Source organism: Macaca mulatta, chromosome 9, assembly GCF_049350105.2.
Source record: "Macaca mulatta isolate MMU2019108-1 chromosome 9, T2T-MMU8v2.0, whole genome shotgun sequence".
Taxonomy (NCBI): Eukaryota; Metazoa; Chordata; class Mammalia; order Primates; family Cercopithecidae; genus Macaca; species Macaca mulatta.
The window spans coordinates 19248200-19269747 of record NC_133414.1 but is presented as its reverse complement, the minus strand read 5'-3'; the positions used below and the strand labels follow the sequence as shown (position 1 = coordinate 19269747).

At 37.3% G+C, this 21548-nt stretch overlaps 1 protein-coding gene across 3 annotated transcripts in view; it reads right to left on the bottom strand.

Moving 5' to 3' along the window:
- The window catches only part of STAM (signal transducing adaptor molecule), a 73945-nt gene that overhangs the window by 20361 nt on the left and 32036 nt on the right, over positions 1 to 21548 (bottom strand). For 2 of the 3 annotated variants that reach the window (XM_028826032.2, XM_015146566.3), the window contains 4 exons: positions 9438 to 9513; positions 9261 to 9356; positions 6006 to 6152; positions 810 to 900 (listed from right to left, as the gene is read on the bottom strand). In XM_028826032.2, coding sequence (XP_028681865.2) covers positions 810 to 900; positions 6006 to 6152; positions 9261 to 9356; positions 9438 to 9488 — 385 coding nt within the window. In that variant the 5' untranslated portion in view covers positions 9489 to 9513. Of the gene's footprint in view, positions 1 to 809; positions 901 to 6005; positions 6153 to 9260; positions 9357 to 9437; positions 9514 to 13192; positions 13788 to 21548 lie in introns of those variants that run through there. The other variant, XM_077945475.1, reaches the window with a different exon arrangement.

Genomic DNA, 21548 nt, shown 5'->3' with positions numbered 1-21548 from the left:
TTATTTAACAAAAGACAATTTACCCAAAAGAAAATCATCATGAGCAGTGAATATACAAAAAAGAACTCAGTCTCACTAGCAATCAAAAAAATTAAAATTAAAATAACAGGACATCATTTTAAACCTACCAGATTCACAAAAGTTAAACCCTTAAGATTACTAAGTGTTGTCAGAGATTAATCATAGCTTTCATACACTGCTAATGGAAAAGGAAATCATAGAACCATTTAGCAAAACCGAAGATGTACCAATGCCATGATCCAACAATACTGCTTTTAGTCACACATAACAGAGACAGTCACATACATGTGCACAGAGAATATGTACAAGAATACTCACTGCAGCTTAATTTTAGTAAAAATAATAATAGTAATAATCAGAAAGAATCCACACATCCATCAGTAGAAAGATAGAAAAATGTGGTACACTCATTAGTACACTGGAATATTACAGAAGCGTTAATGGATATGTCACATGAATAGATCTTAAACATAATGTTGCATGAGAAAAGCAAGTGGCAAATGGCACTTCAAGTGTACTACCTATGAAAAACAAACTTGTTAGACACAAAAAAGTACTTGATACTGTTTTTGGATACACAGTATAGTAAAAATCTGTCATAAAAACATAGACTGAAAGGACACATGTAACAGTAATTGCCTCTCAAGAGGAAAGGAAAGAATACTGAGGAGGGCAACAAAGTAGATTTCAGCTTTTGCTATAAAGTTCTATTTATTTTATCTTTTAAATATCTCAGAGAAAAAACAGAGGCTTATCTTCTTCCCACCATCAGGGACTTAAAAACGTACCTTTTGCTAAATCTTCTTCTTCTTTTTTATTAGCCACAGTACCAGGATCCTTGGCTGCAAGAGCTGGGCTTGCTTTTGCTTGTTCTGCAGCCTGACAAAAAAGAGGAACACAGTATTTGACGGTTGTTATCAAATTCTCCTCCTCTTACCTACCCCTAAGAATTTGTAAAACCTTTCTCATCAATCTAGCACAGATTTCTGAAAAAAGAAATCCAAACTGCAGCAGCTTCCACCTTAAAGGGAGAGGGAAAAGAATCCGAATTGGAGGACACAGAGAGCAACCGGACACTTACAGGAGGCAGCCTAGGCATACCCTCCCAGGTTTGTGTCAAGAGGTTCAACTAAAAGCATATGGTACACAAATCAGAGAAGACAGACTACAGAAGATTTCAATGTGTTTAAAAAAACTCCAAAACCAGAAAAGGGGCTGGGAGACAGAAAGAGATAATTACTTTAAACATAAATAGTTAAAAATTCTTTAATATCTATTAATAGTTATATTTATCATATCCTTTTGGATCAAGTGTCAGGATGTTACCTTCAGGAACTCATATACATATAAATATATATAACGATATAAATACTCAAAAATCCTATTTTGTAAACCAAATTACAAGTAGCTAATTCTGACAGTATATCACTGCCTCTATTAAATTGTGTAAATAAGAGAATGTACAACAAACAAACATATAAATCAATTCACACTTCTAGAATTATAAGTTTCTAAGCCTGTGGGCTCCATGGCCTCTCAGTTTTTGCAAAGCATTCAAGGCAAATCAGAATTTCGCCTGTCTTACCAACCTCATTTCCAATCATTCTACCAGTTACCAGAAACTGCCAGCAGTTCCTGAGCAGTCTATATACCAGTACTTTACAAGTCTGACACTCATTTGCTTCTCCTTACAACGTTCACCCACTATGGCTCCTTTTGCTGCATTCACTTTTTCCCTTTTGAGTTTGAACACATCAGTCAGTAATCAGCTAAAATATCACTCTCAATGAGGCATCCCTAAACCTGTTAATTACACATTCTCTTGTTTGTTCTTATGATAACACCTTTAAACAAGGTACTGTGATATGAGTGGTTAAGAATGTAAGTTATGGAGTCAGGCAGACATGAGTTCAAATCCCAGATCTACCACTTTCTAGCTGGATGACACTGGGCAAATTAGCCTTGGTGCCTCAAATTCCTCATCAATAAAATGAGTACAATAATAGCACCTACACCTCATGGGCACTTCACAGCCTATTTAGAATATTAAATTAACACATGTGATTCCAACATTAGATGAGATGGGCTCATTCAGGGTTTAAAACAAAAAGTATGTAACATTACCTCCAGGGCTTATAATGTATGTAGAGGTAATACACATGACAACTACAGCATAAATGGACCTCTACGGATGCAGAGTTTCTATATTTTACATCAAATATTAACTCAAAGTAGATCATGAAAAGTTATAAATGTATATTGTCATTCTCAGGGCAAACAATTTAAAAATGGAATTCTAAAAAACATTCAAATTGCCACATGTATAGCACTTAGAACAGTGACTGGAACATCGTAACAGGCAATAATCTCAGCTTCTGTTATAATTGTCTGATTACATGTCTGTCTCCACAACCAGACTGTATGTTCCCTGAGGGAATGTGCCTAAATATTACAAGCAATCAATAAATGTTTGTTGAGGGTATGAAAGGAGAAATATTCGACATTATAGTAAAATACAGTTCTACACTCCTCACTTACTGGATTTCGTATTGTCAAACAAACACACAGGCATTTATTTATTTATTTATGAGACAGAGTCCTGCTCTGTCGCCCAGGCTGAAGTGCAGTGGTACAATCTCAGCTCACTGCAAGCTCCGCCTCCCGGGTTCACGCCATTCTCCTGCCTCAGCCTCCCAAATAGATGGGACTACAAGCGCCCGCCACCACGCCCGGCTAAGATGTTTTTCTAAGTATATTTTTTTCATCTGAGTACAGAAGAAAATAATGTAAAAATATTAAGAAAAGTGATAAAGTCACCTGACTCGTGCTGATGCAGTTTTGTTAGCACTAACTTTTGATGTAAAGACAGAAGTAGGCTAGCAGCATTGCTACTGTAGTTGGCTACTAAATAAGACAAGTGTTATTGTTACATTTAGAACCTGATGAAAGAAAGGAACTTTGAATGAAAAGTGCAGTTCAGGAACATACGGCTTCACACATCACAGTTTGTTTCTGCACTTCTCGACTGGTAGAGATTTCTTCACACACCATAAAAGTTCAAATCTGTCTAATTGTGAAGTTTGCCAAATTGTGAACAAAAATTTATATAAACCACAAAAGTTATTTCTGACCAGGCATACCTTTAGTTTTCAGAAGGGTCTGATAATTAAAACATTATCTAAAGAAAACTGAAACTAGAGATAGGTCAGAATTGAGAGTGTTTAAAGTTGTATTCCGTGAACCTCAAAAAGTTGTTTTCTTCTCAGCTCTTCTAAAAATAAATGCCTGGCCGGGCACGGCGGCTCACGCCTGTAATTCCAGCATTTTGGGAGGCCGAGGCGGGCAGATCACGAGGTGAGGAGATCGAGATCATCCTGGCTAACACAGTGAAACTCCGTCTCTATCAAAAATACAAAAAAATTAGCCAGGCTAAAAAAAAGAAAAGAAAAATATATCTTCAGAGGTTTTTGTTAAGCATGCCCTAACAAAAATCTGGTCTGATGAAAACACAGTAATAACTTAAGTAACTAAGTGGCTTTAAAATCTACAGGGAGTTCTGCAATTGAACTTAGATGATTTATTTTTTTCATTTAATGTGAAGTTCTTTACATGTAGGGTTTCTAATAAGCTTTTCAGAAACCACTAAAAAAATCATTCTACCTCATCATATTTTACTTTATATATTTCTTGTAGGTGAAATATAGCTACTACGACAAGATTAGCTGTTACATACTTTATAATATCTAGATCAAAGGATGAAAAGTAAGTCCTGTCTTCACTATTGCTCCTCTATGTCCTGAATCTCTTGAACAAGAGAATAAGCTAGTTTCTCTACCAATCAAGACATAATGCTCTTGCCAGTGTTCACTCCACTGGAAGCCTGGTCTGGACAGACACATATTCACTAACCTCTCTATCAAAGAAGGCAGACTCGGGCAGTGAAAAGAACACTGAACTGAGAATCAGCATGCCTGTGTTCTAGTTCCAGCTGTCAACTATGAGCTGTGGCCCTGGGCAAGTCACTTAACCACTCTGAGTCTCAGTTTCCTCATCTGTAAAAATGAGCGGATTAGATTAGAGGCTCCCTAAAACTGTTTCCGTGGCTAAGATTGTAGATTAATCAAACAAGGGTACATATGGCACAATCATTAATTCTTCCTTTTCTTACAAGAGTAAGTCCCTTTGTGGACTGAAATGCGCTTTTCACTTGGACTGAAGGCTGTCCTCTAGAGCAGCAGTGCCTCTCAAACCTCAACGTGCATATTAATCTTCTGAAGATCTTGTTAAAATGGAGATGATGAACCCATAGGTCTGGAGTGGGTTCAACTATGCTGCATTTCTAACAAGCTTCCAGGTCATGCCAGTGATGCTGGTCAAACCGCGTTCTGAGTTAACAAGAACCAAAGACTCTAGATATTTAGTGGGCTTGTATTTTCTCTACCTATTCTAGGTGGGTTCTCTGCAGTGAGTCTACTCTTTGATAAATAAACATTGTTTCTGTTGTCAACGAATGTATAATGTCTTGGATTATTCTGCTTAAGATTATTCCTTAATTATACAGATTCTAGAAACCAGACTGAGTAGTAACAACCAGCTATCAATTATGAATGAATGAATTTTCAAAGACATAATTTATCATTGTAAAGCCAATCAAAAATTAAAAATTTTTTTAAGAAGAAAAATGTCCTTTGCCTCCTTCCTCTCCCAAATACATTTTTGAGTCTTCACATCTCAAGAGCGCTCAGATAAACTGGAAATGCCTTGGGAAGAAAGCACACGTAGGTCTGGATCAATGTAGATAAGCTACATGACTCCCTGAAGTGGTCAAAATGTAAGCCCTCCACACTCACAGATTTCCGTTCATGGTTTTACGTCACTCATTATAGTCTGTCCCAGTCAATAAACTGGGGAAAGACAATGCAGTAAATCAGCACATATTTTAAGCCTCTTGATTAGTTGGGCATCCTAAAGGAAGGTTACCCAAAATAGAAATAGGAATAAAAAAAGACATTTCTTGATTTTTTTCTATATGACATAAATTAAAGATTGAATTTTTTTGGCACAAGGGCAGACAGGAGAGGAAAGTTAAGCTATTTATTCATATCCACTGGGGAAAGGAAGACGTCTGTACTGGTCGGCTCTTACTAAGGAAAAAATGCTTCAGGTGCTTCTCTTCTCATTTACTCCTTCTAGAGTCCTCTCATTGTTAATACAGGAATTCATAAATTTCCTCATCAAAAGAATCTCTCAAGTCATCCCTAACTTCTAAGGATATCCTGATTTTTGAGCTGTCATTCTTTGTAGACAATTATAGCATTAAGAGCATTTAACAAGATAGTGTTACCTAATTAATAAAGCTATTTTGTGTCTATTATTAAAACTGTACTGGCCGGGCTGGTGGCTCACACTTGTAATCCCAGCACTTTGGGAGGCCAAGACAGGCAGATCACTGAGGTCAAGAGTTCGAAACCAGCCTGGCCAACAAGGTGAAACCCATCTCTATTTAAAAAAAAAAAAAAAAAAATTCCAGGTGTGGCCTTGCGTGCCTGTAGTCCCAGCTACTCGGGAGGCTGAGGCAGGAGAATCGCTTGAACCCAGGAGGCAGAGGTTGCAGTGAGCCAAGATCACGTCCCTGCACTCCATCCTGGGTGACAGAGTTAGACTCCATCTCAAAAACAAACAAACAAAAACAATACCAAAACATTTCAAAAACTGCAAATTGTTAAACCAATTCATTTATAAAGAAGGAGAGAGGTTAGAGCACATTAATATTCCATTGTAATACTTTTCTGGCACCTCTGAATGCCAGAAAACTAGTATTACTAACTACCAATACAACTAGTTACTGATACAATTAGTATTACTAATGAAAATTCCTCTGAAGTAGTAAAAAATTACCAGGGAATGAAGAAAAAAATTCAAATAAACATAGCTATTTAAGAGAAACAAACTGCAGCACACACACAGCTTCATTCCCAAAATACCTGAGAGCCAATAGCTGGGAACGTAACTCCTTGCTCCTTAAGATTCTTAATCATTGCTGATATTAGACTAAGCTGTGGATCATTCTTAAATTCATCTGTCCATTCAACCATAAGAGCCTTTAATTTTTCACATACTTTAGGATGACCCTGTAAAATAGAAAAAGAAATAAAAGAGCACCAATTTCCTAGCCAATGATTTAATACAGACATTTTAAATATAAAATTATAAAGTTATAGATATTTTTTGAAACACAAATTACGCATAGCTATAGACAAATAAGAAAATATAGTTATTAGAAATAAAACGAATGTTCACACTATGAAAAAAACCCATAATATATATCTCACTTCAAAATTAAAGCATTAAATAGGTAATAACATTTTGGAGATCTGAAAGGACTTCAGAATATTTTGCAATGAAGCAAGGTTTGTACATCAGTAAGACAAGGAAAAGCGTCTGTTTGCTTTTTGCAAAGCAATACGAAAGTTGGAAGGCGAGAAGAGAATAAACGATATGGTTCCTTTATTCAGAATTCCTGACTTCTTAATGTTCATGACTATGCATTTTTTTCATGATGCTTAATTATCTGGGGCCTGGTTTGAGATACATTGCATGTTAATCATCTTGAAAACTGAATTTCTTCAAAATAACATAACTATTTTTTTCCTTTTTTTTTTCCCTGAGACAGAGTCTCACCCCGTGGCCCAGGCTGGAGTGCAGTAGCTCGACCTCAGCTCACTGCAACCTCCGCCTCCCAGGAGTGGGAGGAGTTCAAGCGATTCTCCTGTCTCAACCTCCCAAGTAGGAGTACAGGTGCGCACCACAATGCCCAGCTAATTTTTGTACTTTTAGTAGAGGCGGGGTTTCACCATTTTGGCCAGGCTGGTCTTGAACTCCTGACCTCAAGTGATTCGCCCACCTCAGCCTCCCAAAGTGCTGCGATTACAGGCATGAGCCACCGCATGCAGCTCAAAATAACGTTAACTCTTTATGGTTGATGTACAACACTGATTCAGGTTAGTCTAAGGCAAGTGTGCAGGGCACTATTCTTCTGTATTAAAGAAAGAGATAAATGTAGTGAGTTTTCAAAATAAATTATTTTACTTACTGCTTATTATGGGAAAAAACCTGGCTAGTTCATTAAAATACTGATGTATCTTCATAGTGGCAATAATCTAAAGTCTTATTATTTGATGTAATAGATATAAAGAAACCTTCACAGATAGCAGAGAAAAGTGAAGATAACTCCTCTATGAAATGTCATAAATGTATTTCAAATTAATGTTTACTAAATAATTAGCTAAAGCTTCTAAAAGTGGAGAAGGTTAGACTTTTAGATTACTCTATTAGAAGAAAAATAATTCTTCCTAAGTGCACATAATCTGTATTTTGGCCAGCGAGCATATAATGGATTTGTAAATGCTTTATTGAGACTATACATGAACTTAATTTGTTTAATAAAAGGAAATTTTTAAAAAGGGCAGGATGTTGGCTGGGTGCAGTGGCTCACATCTGTAATCCCAGCACTTTGGGAGGCCGAGGCGGGCAATCACGAGGTCAGGAGTTCGAGACCAGCCTGACCAACATGGCAAAACCCCGTCTCTACTAAAACTTACAAAAACCAGCCAGGAATGGTGGCGCATGCCTGTAATCCCAGCTACTCAGGAGGCTGAGGCAGGAGAATCGCTTGAACCTGGAAGGCGGAGGTTGCAGTGAGCTGAGATCATGCCACTGTACTTCAGCCTGAGTGACAAAGCGAGACGCAGTCTTGGAAAAAAAAAAAAGAAAACAAAAAAAACGGTGGGACGTTATTAAGTACAAAACCAATATGTTCATTGTAAAACATTCAGAAAATAAAGAGTAGTCCTCTTGCCTATAGGTAGTCGTTTTTTGAAATGACTGTTTGCACTACTATACACAGATTTGCATACCACATTTTTCACCTATATTACAAAAAACATGGTTTTAGAATCTCTTCATAAACAGTTTTACATCTAGACAGACATTCAGGACGTTAAAAGACAATATTTATTAATTAGTAGAAAATAACTAAATATTAATGCATAAAGCAGGCAAGGGAAAGAATTATCACTTAACCATAATGTTCAAAAAGTACAGAATTTTAAATTCTTACTATATTTCTATACAGCTTTTTTCCTACTGTAACCTAGAACTACTCATTTTTCCCAAAAACATGAGGCATTTTCCCTTTTAACAAACAAAAACTTTCTCTTGATTTATAATACTCCCCCTAAAAAAGCTAAAAATAATTACCTTTAGAATGCACAAATTTTTACTGGGAAAACTCACCTATTACTAATTGAAAATTTAAAACTTTCCTGAATTGTGTGACTGGAATTCTACACGCAGATGAGTGGGCAGCTGTAGGGTCACCCGTTCTCACTGCTTTTTTCTGTGTCCCAACAGAAAAGCAGAGTGCCTTGTCCCGCTCTGTGACCCAGCCAGCTGCATGTTTTCCACCACAGGTTTGGACCCAAACTGGGGCCTTGAACATTTTTAGGCACTGATAAAGTTGTTCAGGTTGTGGCTCAAAACACTAAAAGATCAAATGTGTTGCTAAAAACATAGAAATCAGCCCCGACCTGGGGTCAAATTCCTTAAATCCTCCTATAAATCTGCAGCCCTCAAAAGTTTCCCTAATAAATGCTTTAGAGTGATCACCCTGGCATTTAGTGCCTCTTTTTTTGGATTCTCATCTGGCCCTATCTGGAACAGTTTGGGGCGGTCCCTTGTGGGAACTCTCCCGCCACCACTTTTGAGGCAACTCCAGCTGTGGGTTCAGCCAGTAAGAACAGCAGTATAGTATTAAAATCCTGTGATGGCCAGGAAGTGGCCTTATTGATAAAGATAAAAACTCAACGGTGCCATAGACTTTTGGCAGTATTTCTGAAAGGTTTTCCATTAGGAAAATACCTTGTGCCTACAAAAACGGTACCTAAAATAGACTGATATTATTTAATTAGATATAGAAATACCTGTTTTCTTATCAGATGAAAGTATGATGGAAAAGAACAGGTTAAAAATACTCTAATATGGCTTGAAAAAACTAACTCAAAGTTACATGAATCTGCAGTCTCTTCAGCAAAACATAATATTTATTTATATACTGGATAGACACATCCTAGAAAGGATTTCTTAAAAAGCACAGAATAGTCCTTTGTGAAGATTTAAACAATAAAATATGTGAAGAAAGAAGACTGCCTTAATTAATTTCTGGAAATAATGCTCCTTACCTTATTTAATACGTTGCTTACTTCACTAGCAAAATCTCTTGAACACACTTCTAAATGAAAAATTTTGCCACAGTTTGATACACATGCTCCTAGAAGCTAAAAGCACAAAATCAGAAGTTAAAGGGGCTCCATTGTGGCAGATAATTTTGTGGTACAGGTTAAAACGAAACCACTCACAGTCAAAGCCTGCATAGCAACGTGAGGATCTTTGTGGTTCACTCTTCTCATAATAGACCGAAGACAATCCTTAGGTCTAAAAAATGAGAAAAGTAAAAATTACTTAATAATACATCTAGTTTCCCCCTGCCCCTTAACTGTTATAGACAAAAGACTATGATAAAAAGGGAGACTATGATAAAGTAGGGAAATTTAATTTTTATTAATAACATGGTTGAAAAACTGTAAATTAGTTCCTTTAAATTTTTCAAACAAAATTAACAGGATCTCTTATTAGTAATCATAGATGAGGCATTTCAGGCTAATTCTGGGTAGGAAAAAAAACAAAGTTTTGAAAATAAAATGGTAGGCCATGACTTCCACTTCTAGCCAGGGTGAAAAAACAGACCAGACTATACACTCCCGTTGTAAACAACTAGAAAACTGGAAAACTAGATTGAAAATATACATTGAGGTTAACTTTTTAAAGACATTAGGCCACAGGCAGTACTGAATGATAATCCACAAGAAGGAAAATTAATTAGATAAGCCAGAAGTTTGCCTCAACTTTCTGCCTAGAGGCAGTTTCCAAGTATCAGTGAAGACTTTCAGAAAAACCCACGCATGCACAGGTGAAAAACTCCATGAAACTGGTCAAAAAGTGACCAGGGCAATACGCTAAAGAGATCCAAAGTTCACACAGTTGTCAGAGATGAGACCACAGTGAAGCATCTATTGATAATCCAGAGCATTCAGTGGATATACAGGGGAGTTTAGACTCTAGCAACGCAGCTCAACCATACCTACACATGGCCTAACAACATAAGCCACAGACAAATGTCACAACTTCTGAAAAATAAAGTCCAACACTCCTTAACAGGAATACAACACCTGATGATCAACAATGTAAAATTCAAATACTAAGCATTCAATAAAAGGATATGAAGAAATGATATGAAGAAAAACACTATCATACACAACTAGCAGAAAATTCAGTCAACTGAGAATGCAGAAATAACCAAGATGATGAAATTAGCAGTCAAGGACTTTATATAAGCTATTATAAGTATGCTGGAAATCATCCACATAATGATGAAGAAATGATGTATTAAAAAGGGCCCAGATAAAATTCTAGAGACAAAAAGTATGTAAAGTTGAAAAATGGATGGAATTAATCAGGTAAGAATGAAAGATCAGTAAATTTGAAAATATGCTGAAAGTTATCTAAACTGAAGTACAGAGAGAAAAAAATGAAAAAATTTAACAGAGAGCCACCACTACAAATACTTTTAAGAGAGAAATGCAAATAAAATAGCTTGGGTGCAGTGGCTCACACCTATAATCCCAGCACTTTGGGAGAATGAGGTGGGCAGATGGCTTGAGCCCAGAAGGTCAAGACCAGCCTGGGCAACATTGTGAAACCCCATCTCTACAAAAACAAACAAACAAAAAAATACAAAAATTAGCCAGAAATGGTCCCAGCTCCTAGGGGCGCAGGGAATCGCCTAAGGTGGGAGGTTCACTTGAGCCCCAGAGGTCGCGGATGCAGTGAGCTGTGATGGCACCACCGTACTCCATCCTGAGAGACAGAGTGAGACCCTGTCTCAAAAAAAAGTTTTCAATTAAAAAAAAAACCATAAAAACTATTTGATTGATACACAAAAGACAGAAAGAGAAAACAGAAGAAACATAACCAATCATCTAGAAAAATGGCAGATTAAGACTGAAATCCAACTATACTTGTATCAATTCACTACCGTTAGCAGTTTTCATAACAAGGAATACTAACAGGGATAAAGAGAGACAGTACATAATAATAAAATGGTTAAGTCCCCCAAGAAAACATAATTCTAAATGTGTATGAACACAATAATAGAACTTCAAAATATATAAAGGAAATATCGATAGAGCTGAAAGGAAAAACAGACAAATCTACTGGAAACTTCAACATGCCCCCTCAATGACTTGATAACACAAGAAAAAAAATGACTGATATGGAATACTTGAATGGCACTATCATACAACGTGACCTGACTGACATTCCACAACAATCCACCCACCCATGGCACTATACCCATTTTTTTCCATGTGCATGGAAAATTCAACAAAATGGACTACATTCTGTCCTATAAAACAAACACCAATAAAGTTAAAAGGACTAAAGTCATTCAAAGTACATTCTTCAACCATAACAAAATTAAACTACAAACTGATAACAAAATGATAGCATAAAAATATCCAAATATTTGGAAATCAAATAACATATATCTAATGCTTACATCAAATGAAATCACAGAACCATAACTTCCCTTAAGGACATGAAAATGAAAGCACACTATCCAGTATTCTGTATAAGAATGTTCACAGAGGCTCTGTTCATAGTGTCAAAACCTGGATACAATCCAAATGCTCATCAACAGATGAAAGGATAAATTGCAATATATTAACACAATGTAATACCTCTTCCCAAAAAACAGGAATATTGATACACACAAAAATATGAATTCATCTTAAAAACATATTTAGTGCTAGACACAGGAGTACTAACAATACCATTTCATTTTATGAAATTTTAGAAAAGGAAATTTAATCTATAGTGACAATGCATATTAGTAATTGCATAAGGTAGAAGGAACTTTTGGGAGTGATTAAATGCTATCTTGGTTGGGGTGATACTTATATAGGTGTATATATTTGTCAAAACGCATCGAACTATCAAACCATACATGTACAAGGCATGCATTTTTTTGTTGTAGATAAATCATAGCTCAGTAAAAACAGATCTATTTAAATGACAGGTCAAGCATGTAGCAAACATGCATTTCATGGGGATGCTTTATGGTAATTAGTGATAATAGTAAAGCAGAGTAACCATTCATATAACCTATGAAACATCATGTGCTTAGGCTCTCAAAAATTATATAATAGCAAAGGACTCATTCAGTGTTCAAAACATTCACAGCAAACACAGTAAAAGTCCTCCATTTACTGAAGTTCAGTTCCTTGCCCATGATGCCTGTTACCAGGCAGTAATAGGCACTAACAAGATTCATACCTGTCACTCTTAAACATGCTATGTTCTGGCCACAGATGTGCCTCCCAATAAATTAAGACAACATAAACAGGGAATCTTCATATAATTCAAAAGGATAGCCTCAAAATATTAAATCATCAGATTAAAATGACATATATTTTCCTCTAATAACACATTGTCAACATTTATAAATTATTTCAACTAAAAATAATACAATATATTATTCTCAAGGGCATATGGACATTATACAGAATAAACAATGTTAAGTCACAAAACAAGTCTCTACAGATTTAAAAAGATAAAAAATCATAGAAAGCATGTTCTCCAAAGACAGTAGAATAAAATTTGAAAGAACAAAGAAATGTAGAAAATTAAAATATGTGAAAATCAACATCCTCCTAAATAGCCAATGGGTCAAAGAAAAAAATCACAGGAGAAATCAGAAACTACTTTGAGATTAATGAAAAGGAAAACATAACCCAAGAAAACTTAAGGGTACAGTAAAAACAGTGCTCAGAAGGAAATTTATACCTATAAGCACCTACATTAAAAAAAAAAAAAAATCTCAATACTACCTCACACCCATCAGGATGGCTACTACAAAGAAAAACAGAAAAATCTAAGTGTTGACAAAGATGTGGAGAAATTGAAACACTTGTGCACTGTTGGTGGGAATGTAAAATGCTACAGGTGCCGTGTAAAACAGTCTAATGGTTCCTTGAATAATTAAAAATAGAATTACCATATGCTCCAGCAATTCCACTTCTGGGTATATACCCCAAAGGACTGAAAGCAGGCAGGCTCTGGAGGAGATAGTGGTACACTGGTGTTCACAGCAGTATTATTCCCAATAGCTAAAAGGTGGAAGCAACCCAAGTGTCCACAGACACATAAATAGATAAGCAAAATGTGGTGTATACATACACGGAATACTATTCAGCCTTTATAAAAAGGAAATTCTGACATATGCTACAACAGGGATGAATCTTAAAGCCATTATGCTAAATGAAATAGGCTGGTCACAACAGGACAAATGCTGTATGATGCCCCTTAGATGAGGTACTAAGAGTAGTCAAAATCAAGGCCAGGCACAGTGGCTTGTACCAATAATTCCAGCACTTTGGGAGATGAAGGTGGAAGGATTGCTCCAGCCCAGGTGTGTGAGACCAGCCTGGGCAATATAGTGGGACCCTGCCTCTACAAGAAATTTTTAAAATGAGCCGGACATGGTGGCACACACTTGTAGCTACAGAGGCTGAGGTGGGCAGATCACTTGCTGCAGTGAGCCATGATTGTGCCACTGCACTCCAGCCTCAGTGGCAGAGTGAGACCGTATCTGCAAAACAAAGAAAAAAAAAAAAGAGTAGTCAAAATCATACACAGAACGTGGTTGCCAGGCGGCCTGGGGAGCAGGGAATGGGGAGTTACTGTTCAATTGTTTAATGGGTATACAGTTTCAGTTTTAAACAGTTCTGCTACACGGGAGGCTGAGGCAGGAGAATGGCGTGAACCCGGGAGGCGGAGCTTGCAGCGCGCTGAGATCGCACCACTGCACTCCAGCCTGGGCGACAGAGCGAGACTCAGACTCGTCTCAAAAAAAAAAAAAAAAAAGAGTTCTAGAGGTAGATGGTGACTATAGCACACAACATAATGCCATTCAATACCATTAACACGGCAAATTTTATGCTATGTTTATTTTGCTACAATCTAAAGAACTGGGGAAAAAGATCTCAAATCAGTAACCTAAGATCATACCTTAAGAAACCAGGAAAAAGAGCAACTAAACCCAAAACAAGCAAAGCAGAAGGAGGGAAACAATAAAGAGAGGCAATAAATGAAACAGACAACAGAAACACAATAGAGAAAAGCCAATGAAAACAGAAGGTTTTTTCGTTTTTGTTTTTTTGTTTTTTAAGGATCAACAAAACTGAAAAACTGGCCGGGCGCGGTGGCTCAAGCCTGTAATCCCAGCACTTTGGGAGGCTGAGACGGGCGGATCATGAGGTCAGGAGATCGAGACCATCCTGGCTGACACTGTGAAACCCCGTCTCTACTAAAAACTACAAAAAAAAAAAAAAAAACTGAAAAACTTTTGGTTAGACTGGCCAAGAAAGAAAGGTGACTCAATTTATTAGAATTAGAAAACAAAGAGGGAACATTACTCTCAACCTTACTGAAATAAAAAGGATTTTAAAAAACACTATGAACAACTTTATGCCAACAAATCGTATAACCTAGTTAAAATGGACAAATCCCTACAAAGACAGGAAACTACTGAAACTATGGTATGCTTAGGTGTTGAAAGAAAAAAATAAAAAAATAAAAGAAACTGACTTAAGAAGAAACAGAAAGTCTGAATAGAGTTATGTAACAAGTAAAAAGACTAAATTTCTGATTAAGAAAATCTCCCACAAAGAAAATCTTAGAAATAGAAAGCTTCACTGGTGAATTCTACCAAATGTTTACAAATTAACATCAACTCTTCATTTAAAAAAAATACATAAATTAAACATCAAAATTAAAAGCTTTTGTGCATTAAGGGACACCATCAATGAAGAAAAGTAAACCCACAGAATGGCAGAAAGTATTTCCAAATCATATATATGACAAGGGATTAACAGCCAGAATATATAAAGAACTCCTACATCTCAACAACAAACAACAGCCTAATTCAAAAATGGACAAAGGACTTGAATAGACATTTCTCCAAAGAAGATACACAAATGGCCAATAAGCACATAAAAAGATGCTCAACGTCACTAGTCATTAGGGAAATGCAAATCAAAACCACATTGAGATGCCACTTCACACTCACTAGGCTGGCTATGTTTTTAAGAAAGGAAAGATACCAAGTATTGGAGGCGATGTAGTGAAATTAGAACCCTCGTACATCGCCAGTGGGAATGTAAAATGGTGTAGCTACTGTGAAGTGTGGTAGTTCCTCAAAAAATTAAGCATAACCACATGTAATCCAGCTGGGACTCTAACCAATATCTGTACACCCATGTTCAGAGTAGTATTAATAGTATTCACAACAGCCAAATGTCCATCAACAAAAGAATGGATAAACAAAATGTGATATACAATGGAATGGTATTCCGCCTTAAGGAAATTCTGACACACGCTATATATACAACATGGATGGACCTTGAAAACATTATGCTAAGTGAAATTAGCCAGACACAAAAGCACAAATAATTCTATGTTTCCACTTACATGAGGTACCTAGAATAGACAAATTCATAAAGATAGAACATAGAAAAAAGTAACTAGTGGCTAGGAGGGGAAATGGAGAGCTATTATTTCAAAGGTATAGAGTTTCTACTTGGGATGATGAAAAAGTTCTGAAAATGGACAGTGGTGTTGGTTGAATAATACTGTGAATGTACTAAATGCCAATGAATTATGCACTTAAAAATGATTTAAATGGTAAATTTTATATTAAATATATTTTACCACAATAAAATAAATGAAGTACTAATACCAGCTACAATATAAATGAACCTCCAAAAAATTATACAACATGAGACTGGGTGCAGTGACTCACACCTATAATCCCAGCACCTTGGGAGGCCGAGGCAGGCGGGTCACCTGAGGTCAGGAGTTCGAGACCAGCCTGGACAACATGGTAAAACCTCATCTCTACTAAAAATACAAAAACTTAGCCAGGCACAGTGGCATGTGCCTATAATCCCAGCTACTTGGGAGGCTGAGGCAGGAGAATCGCTCGAACCTGGGAGGTGGAGGTTGCAGTGAGTTGAGATTGTGCCACTGCACTCCAGCCTTGGGTGACAGAGCGAGATTCTGTCTCCACCCCCCAAAAAAAAAAAAAAAAAAAAGGACACCACATGAAGAAAGCTGGTCACAAAAGAAAACATATTGCAGAGCTCCATTTATATGAAATGTCTGTAATAGGCAAATCCATACAGATACAAAGTAGATTAGTGGTTTCCAGGAATGAGGAGAGGTGGCAATGGGAGTGACTGCTAATGAGTACAGGTTTCTTTTGGGGATGATGATTGTTCAGTAATTAGATACGGTTGCACAAACTTATGAACATATTAAAACCCACTGAACTGCATATTCTAAAATGGTAAATTTGATGGTATGTGAAATATATACATATTTATAAAAGTAAAAACATTTATCGAGCAATTTGAACTCCAATGAGCCCTGGAAAGTAAAGCAATACGCTTAAGTATAATTAGTTAGCACTGTAATAAATACAAAAAATCCTTTTTAATAATTATGTAGAAAAATTAGGCTACAAGGTAGGATTCCTGATTTTAAGGATTCTCAACTGCCTGTGAGGCTGCTTCCAACTAAAGAGCATGGTGAAGGGAGAAACAACACACAAAAGAAGTAATATTTGTTGAATGTCTATTATGTGTCAAGCATTCGATTTTTTTATTCTAAAACTTTTTTCTTCTACTTTACTGATTTTGTAAGACATTAAAATTTTTGGATAGCAGCATCATTAGACTGAAGAAACTATGTACTTTAACACTATTATTTAGATTTGGCCTTTTTCACAGTTGGACTTATTTTAGGAGCCAGGGTCTGGGATCCCATACTAACTTGCAGTTGTGACTACCATGCTGACATAAAAACACAAAACAATCACTTCAAGGCATGGTAAAGGCCAGATAAAAAGAATTATTTGAATACTAAAATTAAAATAAGTAAAAAATAATCCAAACATGATTCAGCCGAATAAACATTTTAGAAAATAATCCTGTACACTTTATTTACCAAATTTTAAATAAAATTGATTATGTATTTTGTTTACAAATCACTTTTTTATTTTGAAGGTAAGAAACCTGTGACTTTTGGAAAGGATGATGGGGAAAGGGGTATTGAAATGAAATTATTCCTTTTTATTTTAGACATTCCAATGCTGTTTTACCACAGCCAATTGTAAAAACCAACGCAAAGATATCTTTGGCAGCAAAACAAAATCAGTTACTGAACCATTAAAAGGACAGAGCTGCAAAGCCAGTAAGAATGCTCCTAAGTGCTGATGAGCACCTTGTTTGTGCAAACACAGCGGTATCTTTTTAGATACCAGCTTAAAAATCCCTTCAGAATTGTCTACAAAACAGAACTTACCCACTATTATGAACTATCTCATTCTGTCCTATGCATTTTTAATTCAGTTTTCAGTATGTCCACCAGATGGGTAATACTGAACATACATATATATACACACACACGTATATATATAAAATTATTAAATCTTACCATGCAATTAAAAGTATGGTTAAAATACTATTTTTTAAAAGGTATGGTGATTATAAGTGAATTTAATGTAAGTATACTTATGGCTATTATCCTTCCAATGACAAATGAAAGTTGATTACAAGCTTGGTGTCTATGTAATTCATCCTCTACACAAGCACCCTTTTGAGAGTGAAAGGGGGTGCTAACTGGACATAACAGAGGAACAGCAGACACAAACTACAATTGTCCAAGGCAAACTGGATGTTACGGTCACAATAGTTAAAACTATGTTCATCCACAAAATCATCTTTTTATGAATAGATCTGGGTCATATAGTTTGTAAGAGGGTAACGGAAAAGGCGGCGGTATTTCTAGACTGATACAGCTTCCAAAGTCTTTTTCTCAAATCACAGACCAGACAGAAAACAGACTTTGCAGGAATGTACATAACTACCTACACAGCATATGTCAGCTGATGAACTGGAAGCATCAAATTCAGTTTCATTATTTACCAGTATTACTCCAACCTGCCTCAACAAACTGCACTGTCAGATTCAAAGAAAGCAGATTTAAGATGGAGCTCCTCTCTGTAACATCCTCCCTATACCCGCCCCCAACCCATCATACCACTCTCAACCATTCAGTTTCTATGTGAAGTCGTAACTATTAAAAACAAGTCAGCTCATGCCTGGAAGTAAATTAAAATTAATCAATCAATCTTCAGACAGAAATATCCAAACTGTGCTTTCTTTTGCAATAGACCTTTCTAATTTCTGAAACAAAACACAAACTCTGCAGAACTTGAAGCTCTTAAGGCAAATGTGCAAAGGACGGATTTTTTTTTTTTAATGAATTCTATCAGCAGTCACTTCTCTGATCTAATGGTAAATTAAGAAAACTTCTCATTTTTGCTCATTCATCTTGTTGGAAGTACTCAGAGAATTCGATTCCACCACCTAGAGTGATATTTGTATATATCAGTGCTAAAGGATACCAACCCTTTTGATTAATCTAATTAGGTAAGCAAGACTTTCAGGGTGAATCACCTCCATAAAAATTAGAGTGGCACTGGTAAAAAAAAAATTCAATAGGTACCAAAGAACTCTGTTCATAATACTTTCCATAACTAATGTTCATTAATTACCTTCTAGGTGACAAGTATTATGCAAGGCTTTAGGAATAAAGCAGTGAACAAGAGGAGACTGGCCCTGCTTCATGAAGTTCATAGTCTAGCCTAGCGCCTTTTCCTAAAACTTAAGTGAATCCCTATGTAAGTTAAAACTGTGACATAAACATAGTTGTCCAAACTTTATATAAACTACAATATCAGGTTTAAAACCATCAATTTCAGAAAATGCTACTACCTTTTTTTTTTTTGAGACAGTCTCACTCTGTCTCCCAGGCTGGAACGCAGTGGTGCGATTTCAGTTCACTGCAACCTCCACTTCCCAGGTTCAAGCAATTCTCCCACCTCAGCCTCCCAAGTAGCTGAGATAACAGGCGGGCACTACCATACAAAGCTAATTTTTTTATTTTTAGTGGAGACAGGGTTTCACCACATTGGCCAGGCTGGTCTTGAACTCGTGACCTCAGGTGATCCACCCACCTTGGCCTCCCAAAGTGCTGGAATTACAGGTGTAAGCCACCGCGCCCGGCCAGAAAATGCTATTGTCTTTAATTTGGCTTTTATGAATTTTCATAAACTAAAAGCTTTATCAGGCCATGTGTCTAAAACCAAGCCATGAAAAAGCACCATGAAAGAAAATCTTCATGACTACCTAGTCAGTTAAGATTCCGTATCTGTCAGCTGTTCATATTTATAAATATGCACAAATGGGTTCAACACAGAACTGTTCAACACAGAACAGTTTTTTCCATGTCAAAAGTCATAATTAAATGTTAGATTAAAAAATGGCCGGGCGCGGTGGCTCAAGCCTGTAATCCCAGCACTTTGGGAGGCCGAGACGGGCGGATCACGAGGTCAGGGGATCGAGACCATCCTGGCTAACACGGTGAAACCCCGTCTCTACTAAAAAATACAAAAAAACTAGCCGGGCGAGGTGGCGGGCGCCTGTAGTCCCAGCTGCTCGGGAGGCTGAGGCAGGAGAATGGCGTAAATCCGGGAGGAGGAGCTTGCAGTGAACCGAGATCGCGCCACTGCACTCCAGTCTGGGCGACAGAGCGAGACTCCGTTTCAAAAAAAAAAAAAAAAAAAAAAATGAAGTAACTTTTTTTTTTTTTTTTGAGACGGAGTCTCGCTCTGTCGCTCAGACTGGAGTGCAGTGGCCGGATCTCAGCTCACTGCAAGCTCCGCCTCCCGGGTTTACGCCATTCTCCTGCCTCAGCCTCCCGAGCAGCTGGGACTACAGGCGCCCGCCACCTCGCCCGGCTAGTTTTTTGTATTTTTTAGTAGAGACGGGGTTTCACCGTGTTAGCCAGGATGGTATCGATCTCCTGACCTCGTGATCCGCCCGTCTCGGCCTCCCAAAGTGCTGGGATTACAGGCTTGAGCCACCACGCCTGGCCAAAATGAAGTAACTCTTGTATCACATTTTGTCATTCCAGTTCTTAAGGATTGAGTGTCTCAAAGTATCAAAAGTGGAATTTATAATTTTGTCAATTAGAATTATTTTTTTCTAATGGTATATTTCATTGTTTTGTTAAGTTCAAAGTTCTGATTCAACACTTATGGAACCAACAGGCCTCAGGCAAATTATTTATTCCAAAGATAACTATGGTAATAATTCCCTTCCCACATGCTCTTCTACAATACAACCTTAGCATTTCCCATCAAGAGGTGACATCTAACAACCCTCCCCTTGAATCTGGACTGACTTCAGTGACTTGCTTGACCAATAAAACATAGTGGAAGTCGAGGTCAGGAGATCGAGACCATCCTGGCTAACACGGTGAAACCCCATCTCTACTAAAACTACAAAAAATTAGCCGGGCGTGGTGGCAGGCGCCTGCAGTCCCAGCTACTCGGGAGACTGAGGCAGGAGAATGGAGTGAACCTGGGAGGTGGAGCTTGCAGTTAGCCAAGATCACGCCACTAGCAAGACTCCATCTCAAAAAAAAAAAAGAATGTGTATACATATATATACATATATGTATGTGTGTATATATACACACGTGTGTGTGTGTGTGTGTGTATATATATATAGTGGAAGTGACATTCTGAGACTCATAGTTTACAAGAAGCCATGTGGAGTACACTTGGGTCTCCTGGAGCACTGGCTCTTAGGATGCTCCCTCTGGGAACCCAGCCACCATTCTGTGAGAATCTCAAGCCACAAGCAGAGGCCTTGGATAAGAGTTTGAACTGACAGCCCAGGTGAGGTCCCAGGTAATGGCCAACCATCACTGCTCGCCATACTAAGCATCCATCCCAGTGAAGCCTTCAGATGACCCTAGTCCCAGGCACTATGTAACTACAACTTCATGAGACCCCACGCAATAACTGCCCAGCTGTTAACCCACATAACTTTGAGATATAATAAACTGCTCTTTTAAGCTAAGTGTTAGGATGGTTACTACTAAGAGGTGTGTAGTAAGAGATAACTAGAACAGCCTCTAACAAAGAAAGCTGACAGCTGGTAGGTTTGAATAGTACTAAGTCATATTATTTAGAATTGTTTGGGTCTTCTTTTAATCTTTAAAACATGACTTAAGCATAATACATACTTAAATAAATTCACTTCAAGTTTATAAAACCCAAATTAGGTCAGGCTTACAAAATCCACCCATGAATCTCATCTCTGGATCACTTCTCAAAAGCACCCTGCTCTCTCGGACCTCCAGTCCCTCGCTAGGACTCTCCTGCCCTGCTGTTCTTAGTCAATGCTTACTCATCCTACAGATCAGAGCTTACACATCTC